This window comes from Pseudophryne corroboree, chromosome 1 (assembly GCF_028390025.1).
Source record: "Pseudophryne corroboree isolate aPseCor3 chromosome 1, aPseCor3.hap2, whole genome shotgun sequence".
Classification (NCBI taxonomy): Eukaryota; Metazoa; Chordata; class Amphibia; order Anura; family Myobatrachidae; genus Pseudophryne; species Pseudophryne corroboree.
In genome coordinates, this window is record NC_086444.1 from 833,759,212 (window position 1) to 833,773,479 (window position 14,268).

General features: G+C 47.1%; 1 protein-coding gene across 3 annotated transcripts in view; it reads left to right on the forward strand.

Moving 5' to 3' along the window:
• Window positions 1-14,268, forward strand: part of KLHL8 (kelch like family member 8) — an 81,836-nt gene that overhangs the window by 36,970 nt on the left and 30,598 nt on the right. For all 3 annotated transcript variants that reach the window (XM_063919860.1, XM_063919851.1, XM_063919856.1), the window contains exon 8: window positions 10,930-11,089. In XM_063919860.1, the coding sequence (XP_063775930.1) occupies window positions 10,930-11,089 (160 nt within the window). The remainder of the gene's footprint in view (window positions 1-10,929; window positions 11,090-14,268) is intronic.

Consider the following 14,268-nt stretch of genomic DNA (forward strand, 5'->3'; position numbering starts at 1 on the left):
TTGTTTTTTTTTATTTGTAACTTTTAGATTTCGTTTTTTTTGGGGGGGTTTTTATGTCTAGCAGCTACCCACTGATGTTCTCCAGTCTCTTCTGGGGACTGGGTGCACTCCTCTCCTTTTAGAGAGTGTCAACTGACGATGCGGTTCCAGGTGATGACGCCATCTTGCCGGGTCTCTGCAGTGGGTCCTTAGACAAGTGCGCATGCTTTAGGTGACCACTGTAGTGTGCAGTGATATTGTTTTCAACACTAAAGGGGAAGTACCCTGGGTTTAGGAGAGTGAACAGCCTTGAGCAGGTTGGCGAAGCTGATCAGGGCAGGCTCCTTCCTGCTGCTTGAGACCTGGGACTGTGATGTTTACAGGGCATGTCCCAGACCTCTGCTGCTAGGACATTCTGCTGGTGACATCAGCTCCTCTCCTCTGCGACCTAGGACTGAAAGCCATTGTTGGACGGCTAAGTACCCAGTCTTATTAATTTTGTATTTATTTATTTATTTATTTATTTATTTATTTATTGTCTTACTGCAGTACCTAAGTGAACCTGTGCTTCCAGGTTCTCTCTCAGTGAGTTTCTCTTTCTCAGTACTGGTCTTAGCAGTGACTGGAGGGTACATGGTGGACAAGGCAAGAGAAGTTAAGGCTAAGGGCACTACTATGGCATTATTTGACTTGTGCTAAATGTCAAGTTAAATTGTCATTTTGACAGCTGGACTCGGGAGCTTTGTGGGCAAACTGTCAGGCGGGTCTGGTGATGCGCAGGCATCAGGGGGAGCTGCATCTGCTGTGGTGGAGCCAGTGTGGGCTCAGGCTCTAGGCCGGTCTGTGTCTGAACTGGTGAAGTTGATGGTGCTTCAGAGGGACGACCAGCTTTGGGCTTCAGTCGTTGAAGTTTCCTTAGCGCAGTGACTGGCTTCACTTCCTTCTGCAGAGGCGGTTGCACAGCTGCTGTCTGATCCTCCCTGACTCTGCACCATGGAGTGTAAGGCGGCATATTTTGATAACCTTTCTACTTGTTTTGAGTGTTTCTTTTGAGGATTCTAAACTCTGCGAGGCGCACAAACAGTATCATCTTCCAGGGGTCTGGCAGAGATTTTGGATTCAGAAGAGGAGGAAGGCAAAATTCCTGAGGAAGTGGTTATTCCTGAGGGTGAGGACTTGGATTATTGCTTGGGGCAAGGCATTGAAGACCTCATTATGGTGGTCCGGCAGTCCCTGGACTGCTTGGATATGGGTGCCCCTGTAGAGGCTATAGTCCCTTTTAAATAAATGTCTGTGCAAGACACAGATCACTTTCCCTGCTTCTTTGGATCTTTCAGATTTTATCAAGGAGGCCTGGAAAATGCTGGATAGAAAATGTTATGCCCCTCGTAAATTTGCCTCTTTATCCTCTTCCGCTGGATCATATGACTAAGCGGGAACAGTCTCCCAGGGTGGATGCCCCGGTTTCTTGCTTAGCAAAGGTTGAATGTCCTTTTAAAGATCCTTTGGACAAGAAACTTAAAGGTTGTCTTAAGCCTATATTTATGGGTTCCAAGGTGGTTATCTGCCCCTTGCAGGCTTCGGCATAGGTGGCCTAAGCCTTAGAGACTTGGGCTGACAAACTTGTCAAGGGCCTCCAGAGTGATTCATCCCAGGATTCCGTGCTTGGCTTAGTGGAGCGAATCTGCGGTGCTGCAGAATGTTTGTGAGGCCATGCGGGACGGGGCTCAGGTGGTGTCACGAGTCTCCGCTACGGGCGTTGCTGCTCGGTGGGCCCTTTGGCTCTGCTTTTAGTATGCAGATTCTGAATCCTAGTGTTCCTTGAGTTTCCTTTTGGTGGGGTGCTCTTTTTGAACTGGGGTTGGATGCTGTTATTAACCAAGCCACCAGTTAGAAGAGCAATCTTCTTCCCGTGGCTACCCCAAAGCAGCAGTGTCCGTGATTGTATATATTTTGCTCTTCCTTTTTGAGAGTGGGGTACCCGTTAGAGGACAATCTGCCAGAGACCGTTTTCTTCCCTGGCAGGTATTTTGCGTCAAAAGGGCCCGTTTTTTCCAGGGCCATCTAACTATGGAGTCAAGGCTCCTGAAAAGCCTAGTGCCTGACTGCGTCTTTCCCCATCCAGTCCGGTTTCGGGTGGGTAAACGCCTGCTACAGTTCAGGGACTGGTGGGTGGAGTCTTCTTCAAACGTTTAGGTGCAAGGCATTATTTCCAGTGTTTACTTAATCGACCTCAGGGGTCCTCCGCCTTGCGGTTTTTCGCTACCGCTCTTCCTTTTGATGCGTAGAAAAGGGTGGTATTAGATCAGGCTATAAATTCTCTGCTTTCAGAAAGTGTTATTGGTCCGGTGCTGAAAATGGACGGTATCCGTTTGGATGGTCGACAATGTAAAGTTTGACAGTCATTAGGTTGACCACTATTGGTCGACATTGACATGTTCATATGGTCGACACATGAAAATGGTGACTCATAAAAGGTCAACATGGCTTTTAAAAAATAAATAAAATATATATAGATTTCTCTATCGTCCTAGTGGATGCTGGGGTTCCTGAAAGGACCATGGGGAATAGCGGCTCCGCAGGAGACAGGGCACAAAAAGTAAAGCTTTTCCAGATCAGGTGGTGTGCACTGGCTCCTCCCCCTATGACCCTCCTCCAGACTCCAGTTAGATTTTTGTGCCCGGCCGAGAAGGGTGCAATTCTAGGTGGCTCTCATAAAGAGCTGCTTAGAGAAAGTTTAGCTTAGGTTTTTTATTTTACAGTGATTCCTGCTGGCAACAGGATCACTGCAACGAGGGACAGAGGGGAGAAGAAGTGAACTCACCTGCGTGCAGGATGGATTGGCTTCTTGGCTACTGGACATCAGCTCCAGAGGGACGATCACAGGTACAGCCTGGATGGTCACCGGAGCCGCGCCGCCGGCCCCCTTGCAGATGCTGAAGTAAGAAGAGGTCCAGAATCGGCGGCTGAAGATTCCTGCAGTCTTCTAAAGGTAGCGCACAGCACTGCAGCTGTGCGCCATTTTCCTCTCAGCACACTTCACACGCAGTCACTGAGGGTGCAGGGCGCTGGGGGGGGGCGCCCTGGGAGGCAAATGTAAACCTATATAAAGGCTAAAAATACCTCACATATAGCCCCCAGAGGCTATATGGAGATATTTAACCCCTGCCTGTATTCACAAAATAGCGGGAGACGAGCCCGCCGAAAAAGGGGCGGGGCCTATCTCCTCAGCACACTGCGCCATTTCCTCTCACAGCTCCGCTGGTCAGGACGGCTCCCAGGTCTCTCCCCTGCACTGCACTACAGAAACAGGGTAAAACAGAGAGGGGGGGCAAATTTAATGGCAATATCTTGATATATATAAAGCAGCTATAAGGGAGCACTTATTATAAGGCTATCCCTGTCATATATAGCGCTTTTTGGTGTGTGCTGGCAGACTCTCCCTCTGTCTCCCCAAAGGGCTAGTGGGTCCTGTCTTCGTTTAGAGCATTCCCTGTGTGTCTGCTGTGTGTCGGTACGTGTGTGTCGACATGTATGAGGACGATATTGGTGTGGAGGCGGAGCAATTGCCAAATATGGGGATGTCACCTCCTAGGGGGTCGACACCAGAATGGATGCCTTTATTTATGGAATTACGGGATAGTGTCAACACGCTAAAGCAGTCGTTTGACGACATGAGGCGGCCGGACAATCAATTAGTGCCTGTCCAGGCGCCTCAAACACCGTCAGGGGCTGTAAAACGCCCTTTGCCTCAGTCGGTCGACACAGACCCAGACACAGGCACTGATTCCAGTGGTGACGGTGACGAATCAACCGTATTTTCCAGTAGGGCCACACGTTATATGATTTTGGCAATGAAGGAGGCGTTACATTTAGCTGATACTACAGGTACCACTAAACAGGGTATTATGTGGGGTGTGAAAAAACTACCTATAGTTTTTCCTGGATCAGAAGAATTAAATGACGTGTGTGATGAAGCGTGGGTTGCCCCTGATAAAAAGCTGATAATTTCAAAGAAATTATTGGCATTATACCCTTTCCCGCCAGAGGTTAGGGAGCGCTGGGAAACACCTCCTAGGGTGGACAAGGCGCTAACACGCTTATCAAAACAAGTGGCGTTACCTTCTCCTGAGACGGCCGCACTTAAAGATCCATCAGATAGGAGGATGGAAAATATCCAAAAAAGTATATACACACATGCAGGTGTTATACTACGACCAGCTATAGCGACTGCCTGGATGTGCAGTGCTGGGGTAGTTTGGTCAGAGTCCCTGATTGAAAATATTGATACCCTGGACAGGGACAATATTTTACTGTCGTTAGAACAAATAAAGGATGCATTTCTTTATATGCGTGATGCACAGAGGGATATCTGCACACTGGCATCACGGGTAAGTGCTATGTCCATTTCGGCCAGAAGAGCTTTATGGACGCGACAGTGGACAGGCGATGCGGATTCAAAACGGCATATGGAAGTTTTGCCGTATAAAGGGGAGGAGTTATTTGGAGTCGGTCTATCAGATTTGGTGGCCACGGCTACAGCCGGGAAATCCACCTTTCTACCTCAAGTCACTCCCCAACAGAAAAAGGCACCGACTTTTCAACCGCAGCCCTTTCGTTCCTTTAAAAATAAGAGAGCAAAGGGCTATTCATATCTGCCACGAGGCAGAGGTCGAGGGAAGAAACAGCAACAGGCAGCTCCTTCCCAGGAACAGAAGCCCTCCCCGGCTTCTACAAAAGCCTCAGCATGACGCTGGGGCTTCTCAAGCGGACTCGGGGACGGTGGGAGGTCGTCTCAAAAATTACAGCGCGCAGTGGGCTCACTCGCAGGTAGATCCCTGGATCCTGCAGATAATATCTCAGGGGTACAGGTTGGAATTAGAGACAGATCCACCTCGCCGTTTCCTGAAGTCTGCTTTACCAACGTCCCCTTCCGAAAGGGAGACGGTTTTGGAAGCCATTCACAAGCTGTACTCTCAGCAGGTGATAGTCAAGGTACCTCTTCTACAACAAGGGAAGGGGTATTATTCCACTCTATTTGTGGTACCGAAGCCGGATGGCTTGGTAAGGCCTATTCTAAATCTGAAGTCCTTGAACCTGTACATAAAGAAGTTCAAGTTCAAGATGGAGTCACTCAGAGCAGTGATAGCGAACCTGGAAGAAGGGGACTTTATGGTATCCTTGGACATCAAGGATGCGTATCTCCACGTTCCAATTTACCCCTCACACCAGGGGTACCTCAGGTTCGTTGTACAAAACTGTCACTATCAGTTTCAGACGCTGCCGTTTGGTTTGTCCACGGCACCTCGGGTCTTTACAAAGGTAATGGCCGAGATGATGATTCTTCTTCGAAGAAAAGGCGTATTAATTATCCCATACTTGGACGATCTCCTAATAAGGGCAAGGTCCAGAGAACAGCTAGATGGGATTAGCAATATCTCAAGAGGTGCTAAAGCAGCACGGATGGATTCTGAATATTCCAAAATCCCAATTAATGCCGACAACTCGTCTGCTGTTCCTAGGGATGATTCTGGACACGGTTCAGAAAAAGGTTTTTCTTCCCGAGGAAAAAGCCAAGGAGTTATCCGACCTGGTCAGGAATCTCCTAAAACCAGGAAAGGTGTCTGTACATCAATGCACGCATCTTCAGATGCACCTGCGGATAACCCTGTCTCCAAGGACAAGGGTATCTCTTCTGTGGTGGTTGCAGAGGGCTCATCTATTGGAGGGCCGCAGATTCGGCATACAGGATTGGATCCTGGTGACCACGGACGCCAGCCTGAGAGGCTGGGGAGCAGTCACACAAGGAAGAAACTTCCAGGGAGTGTGGTCGAGCCTGGAAAAGTCTCTTCACATAAACATTCTGGAACTAAGAGCAATCTACAATGCTCTAAGCCAGGCGGAACCTCTGCTTCAAGGAAGACCGGTGTTGATCCAGTCGGACAACATCACGGCAGTCGCCCATGTAAACAGACAGGGCGGCACAAGAAGCAGGAGTGCAATGGCAGAAGCTGCCAGGATCCTTCGCTGGGCGGAGAATCACGTGATAGCACTGTCAGCAGTGTTCATCCCGGGAGTGGACAACTGGGAAGCAGATTTCCTCAGCAGACACGATCTTCACCCGGGAGAGTGGGGACTTCATCCAGAAGTTTTCCACATGCTAATAAACCGTTGGGAAAGACCAATGGTGGACATGATGGCGTCTCGCCTCAACAAAAAACTGGACAGGTATTGCGCCAGGTCAAGATATCCGCAGGCAATAGCTGTGGACGCGCTGGTAACACCTTGGGTGTACCAGTCGGTGTATGTGTTTCCTCCTCTGCCTCTCATACCAAAGGTATTGAGAATCATACGGCAAAGCGGAGTAAGAACGATACTAGTGGCTCCGGATTGGCCAAGAAGGTCTTGGTACCCGGAACTTCAAGAGATGGTCACGGACGATCCGTGGCCTCTACCTCTAAGACAGGACCTGCTTCAGCAGGGACCGTGTCTATTCCAAGACTTACCGCGGCTGCGTTTGACGGCATGGCGGTTGAACGCCAGATCCTAAAAGGAAAAGGCATTCCAGAAGAAGTCATTCCTACCTTGATTAAGGCAAGAAAGGAAGTCACCGCGAAGCATTATCACCGCATTTGGCGGAAATATGTTGCGTGGTGCGAGGATCGGAGTGCTCCGACGGAGGAATTTCAACTGGGTCGTTTCCTACATTTCCTGCAATCAGGATTGTCTATGGGTCTCAAATTGGGATCTATTAAGGTTCAAATTTCGGCCCTGTCAATATTCTTCCAAAAAGAATTGGCCTCAGTTCCTGAGGTCCAGACTTTTGTCAAAGGAGTACTGCATATACAGCCTCCTGTGGTGCCTCCGGTGGCACCGTGGGATCTAAATGTAGTTTTAGATTTCCTCAAATCCCATTGGTTTGAACCACTAAAAAATGTGGATTTGAAATATCTCACATGGAAAGTGACTATGTTACTGGCCCTGGCGTCCGCCAGGAGAGTATCTGAACTGGCGGTTTTATCTTATAAAAGCCCTTATTTAATTTTCCATTCGGATAGGGCAGAGCTGCGGACGCGTCCGCATTTTCTCCCTAAGGTGGTATCAGCGTTTCACCTGAACCAGCCTATTGTAGTGCCTGCGGCTACAAGCGACTTGGAGGACTCCAAGTTGTTGGACGTTGTCTGAGCTTTAAAAATATACATTTCAAGGACGGCTGGAGTCAGAAAATCTGACTCGCTGTTTATACTGTATGCACCCAACAAGTTGGGTGCGCCTGCTTCTAAGCAGTCGATTGCTCGTTGGATTTGTAACACAATTCAACTTGCACATTCTGTGGCAGGCCTGCCACAGCCTAAATCTGTTAAGGCCCATTCCACAAGGAAGGTGGGCTCATCTTGGGCGGCTGCCCGAGGGGTCTCGGCATTACAACTCTGCCGAGCAGCTACGTGGTCAGGGGAGAACACGTTTGTAAAATTCTACAAATTTGATACCCTGGCAAAGGAGGACCTGGAGTTCTCTCATTCGGTGCTGCAGAGTCATCCGCACTCTCCCGCCCGTTTGGGAGCTTTGGTATAATCCCCATGGTCCTTTCAGGAACCCCAGCATCCACTAGGACGATAGAGAAAATAAGAATTTACTTACCGATAATTCTATTTCTCGGAGTCCGTAGTGGATGCTGGGCGCCCATCCCAAGTGCGGATTATCTGCAATACTTGTACATAGTTATTGTTAACTAATTCGGGTTATTGTTTAGGGAGCCATCTTTCAGAGGCTCCTCTGTTATCATACTGTTAACTGGGTTTAGATCACAAGTTGTACGGTGTGATTGGTGTGGCTGGTATGAGTCTTACCCGGGATTCAAAATCCTCCCTTATTGTGTACGCTCGTCCGGGCACAGTACCTAACTGGAGTCTGGAGGAGGGTCATAGGGGGAGGAGCCAGTGCACACCACCTGATCTGGAAAAGCTTTACTTTTTGTGCCCTGTCTCCTGCGGAGCCGCTATTCCCCATGGTCCTTTCAGGAACCCCAGCATCCACTACGGACTCCGAGAAATAGAATTATCGGTAAGTAAATTCTTATTTTTTATCTTATTCATACTTTACCATCCACGTGGACTACGATTGGTAACGGTAACCTGTGCCAAGCGCAGCGAGGCACCTTGCCTGCAGCATGGCGAGCGAAGTGAGCCATGCAAGGGCACGCGGTACACTAATTGGGGTTCCTGGTCATGTTACAGATAAAAATGACACCGAAAACGGTAAAAAAAAAATAAAAAAATCCATGTCGGCCTTTTCATGTGTCTACCAGTCCTGGGTCGACCATTTCCATGTGTCGTCAATATGTCCATGTCGACCAATAGTTGTCGACCTAATGAATGTCGACCTTAACATTGTCGACCATTCATACCAGAACCGGAATGGACACTGGGCTTGTACGCTAACCTATTCCTTGTTTGGAAGTGACTTAACAGGCTTTGGGTAGATTGATTTTGGATGGAATTTCTCAATTGGTGATCCACAGGATGGAGGGCAACATATTTTTGGCCTCCCTAGACATTAGGAACACGTATCTTCACATACCTATATGCGCAGATCATCACTCTCTCTTCTCCGATTCACAATCCTAAGTGTTTTGCGAAACAGGACAGACACAATAGCAAGAGAGAGAAAAAGAACACAGCAACATAGAGATTCGTTAAGGAAAAGACAGAAATTTCTGTACCTTTTTGGGTTTGGCCTTTTATTGTAGTTTGTATATGAGTTATGTGCTGAAGGTGGCAAAGGTTCACTCATTTTTGACAATTCTTACGGGCGAAGGGTTTTTCCTGCTTCAGTGGTTGGTACTATGTTGTTTAACAATTACCACAGGGTCTGGAAGATCTACATCTTGTGGTGTGAAAGAATTGGGTTTCATATGTCAAGGTTTCGCTTTCCTTCAGGGAGGATTGGAAGTCTGCTTACGGCTTCATTCTTTGCAGGTACAAATTTATGCTCTGTCAATTTTTTTTTTTTTTTTCCTAGCGGCATTTCGCCCTTGTTCCAGAAGTTTGGGGGGCTTTTTGTGTGTTGTAGGTTCAACGACTGTCTAGTCTGCTGGTGGCTCCTTGGGATCTTAATCTGGTCCTCTCTGCCCTCAAAGCTCCCTTTTGAGTCTTTGGATTCGGTCAAAATGAAGTTGGTCTTCCTCATGGTCATTGCCTCTGCTTGGCGTATTTCCAAGTTGGGTGCTTTGTTTTGCAGGCCGCCTTTTCTTCTATTTCATGATAGGGCATTTCTCCATGCAGTCTTTCGTTCCAACCTAAGGGTGTTATAGCTTTTCATAAACCAAGAAATTGTCTTTACAGTATTTAGGGGTCTATTTAATAAGCCTTGGATGGAGATAAAGTACCAGCCAATCCGCTCCTAACTTCCATGTCACAGGCTGTGTTTGAAAAATGGCAGTTAGGAGTTGATTGGCTGGGGCTTTATCTCCGTCCACTTTACCTCCATCCAAGGCTTAGTAAATAGACCCCTTACTCTTTTACCCTTTTCCCAGGATATGAAGGATCTAGCTCTGTTATGTGGTTCTGGCCTAGCGGAAGTGGATAGGGCTTCCTCTATCCGCCGCAGTTTCTCTTCTGGTTCTTTACGATGCTCAGAAATGTGGTGGCCTGCTAGGTCGATTCATTCTGTCAGGTCCTTTGTCCACACGTTTGCTTGTTTTTATAACTTTCTTGTTTTTGCCTCTGACAATGCCCACTGCGGGCATATAGTTGTCTGGTCTGGCAGCCTGAGCGTTCCCTCCCCTGTGCTTGGCTGTTGAACATCCCATGATCCAGTGTCCGCCAACCTGGATGAGGGCGAAAAGGCAATTTTTGACACTTACCGTTGAATCTTTTTCTCTGAATCTGGATGGGTGGTGGTTTGTCTTGACCGTTGTTTGCCTACTGTTCTGTTTTTAATGTTTCAACATTTTTTAAGTAGGTTACTGCTTCTTCTTCCTGGCTCTCTTATAGTTGTACTTGCTTTCTGGGGGCTGCAGGGGTAGCTAATGTCTTAAAGTTACAGTAGTGCCAGCTCCTGCTCACTCAGTGGCAACTCTGTGGTCCAGTGTTCCACAGCCGGATTCAGAGAGAAGGATTCAAGGGTGAGTAATTCAAATCCCTTTTTTTGTTTTTTTTTTGTTTTTTTTTTAACTCCCCCAGTCTTCACACTGTTTTTGTTCTCTATTCCTTTCCCTAAAGAGTATACCTTTTTTAAGCTGCTATGTTGCTACATTCTGAGACTGCTTGTCTAATGTAGACGGTCCAGTCAGGTCATCTAACGTTGCAGCTCCCGGTAATTTTTACAGTTGTGCAGGATCGGATTTGCTCTTTTCTTTTCTCGAAACTAGTACAAGGTTGAATTTTTACGGATTTATCGTATTGGCAATCCAAAACATGTGAGAGCTAATAATATGCTGTTTTTGAGAACTGAACTGCTAAATCCTACTGAAATACTAAATCCACACAGCACATCTCTAGTAATTTTGCTCCATCTTCAATTTCAATTGTAAGATTCTACTTTTTCTTCATAATTTCTCCATCTGATGTCATAATAATGTAGTTGGTATCTACTTACTTATGTGTATAGGTTTATTATTCACTCGTCTCCCTTTGTTTGTGTACACTTTGTTGTTTGGGTATATTTTCTATGTATTCACAGTTTTCAAGCATTGGTTTTGTATTGATCAGTGATTAATCTCCACTCTACAAATCCCTGGCCCCTTTTAGATCTTTTCACCTAGACCACAACCACTGCTTGGGCATAGTGAAGTTTGGCAACCCCAGGTTAATGCATGCAGAGGAGTAGCATCAAAGTATGACCATATTAGTGATTTACAATATTAAAATGGTGGCACTTCATTTACACAACAATATGTAAATAATGGCCACATTCACACCAACCAAATCACTTTCCCTTGTGTTTTAGAACCATGTCTATGCTGTAGGAGGAAATGATGGCGTAGCTTCCCTTTCAAGTGTGGAAAGATATGACCCTCATCTGGACAAATGGGTAGATGTGAAGGAGATGGGCCAGCGGAGGGCAGGAAATGGAGTTAGTGAATTGCATGGCTGCTTATATGTTGTAGGTGGGTGTTATACATATAATATGCTTTTCATATAATTAAGAATAGGGAATAAAAGACATGTCATTAATGCTTGTACGTAAGTATTAGTACAGTTTGTTTTCTTTATATTTACAGCAAATGTGACTGTTTTTCTGCTTAGTAGGAATGTACTCATTCTAGGAATCCACTTCAACCTTAGGGATTTTCAGAAGATCCTGTTACCGCTGATTAGACCAAATCTTGCAGTTTTATTTGACAATAGGGTGATCACTTCTGGAAGTAACATTACTGGTACAATGCTTCTATTTAGTCTTCCTTTCCTGTATTGTAGCATGCAGTTTCATATTTGTCAGAATCGTAATACATGAATTTGGTCCACTCCTGTATATCAGGCTATATGCATATATATCATATATATATCAGTCTCTGCATATAAAGTCCACAAAAAATGATAAAGCGAGAACAACCTTTCATTAAATTTACAATTTTAATAATAAAATGATCTTAAAGGATTAAAGAATATCATAAAAACAACGACATCACATTCAATTTCTATAAGTCAATAGCCAGTTCACAAGGTATCCCAGGATATACAATGTACCAATAAATTTCAGATGGAAGTGTATAAATAACAATTTACTGTATATCCATTAAATCTTTAACAGACAGCTACTTTAGTTGGTAACTGTAACTTATAGGACTGCTACTGGAGAGAATAAACAGAACATATAAAGTTCATTCTTTGCTGCTGCCACTGCCACAAGATAATCTATCATACACCTATTTCGTTTTCAATTATCCGGGACGATTGCAGGAACGGCAAGTATACAATCCTATTGCCACAATGCATACCTGCACCTTTGAATCTGTTATTGGAGAGAGATACTTATTGTAATGTTCCAGGGTGAAGTTGCACTTCTAACCCTCCAAACAAAAGTGACTACATCTATGTAATCACGTTCTGTTTATTCTCTCCAGTAGCAGTCCTATAAGTTACTGTTACCATCTAAAATAACTGTTGGGGAGGGGGGGGGGGGGGGGGTCTTGCCACTGATGAGAACGGATGTGCTGCTCTGGAGCTCCTAACCATATAGCTCCGTATAGATATATATAGCCCCTATAACCCTCCCCTTCTGTTATATATTTACCCCCACTCTACCCAGCTCACATATTCACTGTGGGAGAGCTGCGGAATTGGGGAGTGCTTGTGTGCGCTCCTGCGGGTTGCGGCCCTTCCCTCAGTCTAAAGCCGGGGCCTGGAGTTCGGGCTGAACCCACACTTGCCTTCCGGAGCCGGAATCGACGGGCCGCGACACCTCTGGCAGACCCTCGACACAGGCCACAGTGTCCCGTGTAGTGTTCCCTGGACCCCTGTCCCCGTATACCTGCCTCCGGAGGTTGCCCGAGTCCTGTGCCGCCAGCGTCTGGAGCCTTGCAGGTGAGCGGCCGCCATCTTGCTGTCGTCCCCCCCCCCCCCCACCCCCCCCGGGGACCTGAGACGCCGGCGGTCGGAGCCTGGTGTCGGGTTGCAGCCTCCTGCAGCCGCTGACTGTTCTCCCCTCCTGGGCCGCAGTCTCCGGCTGACGGGACACCCACTACGGAGCTTCAGTAACCCGGCGCTTGCGCGGGCCGCCTAATCCGGAGCTGCCTGAGGTCACATTGTGCCGCTGCTCCCCTCCACGGCTGCCGATCTTCCTCCCTCACACACTGCGGTACCTGCTCTATACCCCCCCCCCTGCTCGCGGTGGACACAATACTGAACTCCCTAATTACCGACAGTGCTCTCTCTGTGGCTCCCCTCCCTGGTTCTACGTGGACACTCCTGCACCGTAGCCCAGCTCAAGACAGGGAGGACATCTAAGGAGTCTCCTCCTGCCTGCTCGCTATTGCGCTGCCGATCCCGCTTGACGGCGAGTTGGGGTGGCACAGCCGGAATTATTAGATGTGATTATCTCTGGCTCCTCTCCCTCTACTGTGCTTTGTGGAGCGAATTCTCGGGAGGATTGCTGATTGCCCCTACTTGGGGCCCCCGCCGATGCTGCGGGCCACTGGCTGGTCCGTGCACCCGTGGTTGCTCCTAACAACAGATTCCTACGGCCGTCTTACTATTATCATCTTATATTCCTCAACTGCCCTGGCCCTGGGTCCCCTCTGCAATCCACTCCACTTCACCGTGGATTCCTATTCACTGTTGCCCAAATCTCTAAGAGGCGCTCCATGGCGCACCTGATCAATGTATATTAACTGCTGAAAAAGCGCCTCAGCAGAAGATAAACATAAAATTGAAAGTGTGTATTGAACCTATTTCAGAAATCCTGCGCTAGCCAAACAACTGTGTGTGTTAAAGTCTCAGACGGCAACGCTCCTGACTGATCTCTGCTCCCAGCAGCCGCTGTCATTTATGCCGCATAAGCTAGCCGACTACATACAGCATTCCGTCTCCTCTCCGCTGCACAGCACTTGTGGGCAATGCAGGACACCAGACCGGGGATGCCCGGTAAACGGACCAGCCCATCGGAGAGGTATTAATCACTGAATGACTTACTGGCTATACATACTTAATTCATCATTGGAGCTCTACAATTGCACCTTTTGCTCACTGCTGTGTACCATCAGCAGCACTCTTTTTCAGCTACGGAACACGGACTTCAGCATTACACAATACAGCTGCAATATGATACAAGTCCTTAAATTGTGCTGACACTTTGAGACAAGTGACTGAGTAATATCTATTCATGTTTTATTGTTTTTCATTTCATTACATTCTACAGTTTTTTAATAAATTTGTTCAATTTTATAATTTATACGTTGGCTCTCTCTATTGAACATGTCACATCATATTTCTGAAATTCAGCGCAGCCGTTTTCTCTCTTGTTTATGGCGCACCTGATGCCTGTCCTAGGCTGATTCATCCTGCGGTCAACTGGCGCTAGAGGGTCAGCTACCCTTATAGCCGGGGTCTCTCTCGGGATTATTTTCCGGATTCACCTGTGATCTCCTAAGCGGACCTGCTATTCTTGATACATATTTCCTTGCCTCTCCCGTTCTATTATGTCGCAAAAGAACCGTAAGTCCAATACTGTCAACAAACCCAGCATTCTTCGTGCATGGGAGAAAGCAGGTTCTACTTCTCGTAATTCTTCAACTACAGATCGGATGTCAGATTCGGGGGACGCTCCGTCGCCAAAAGCTCACCTCAC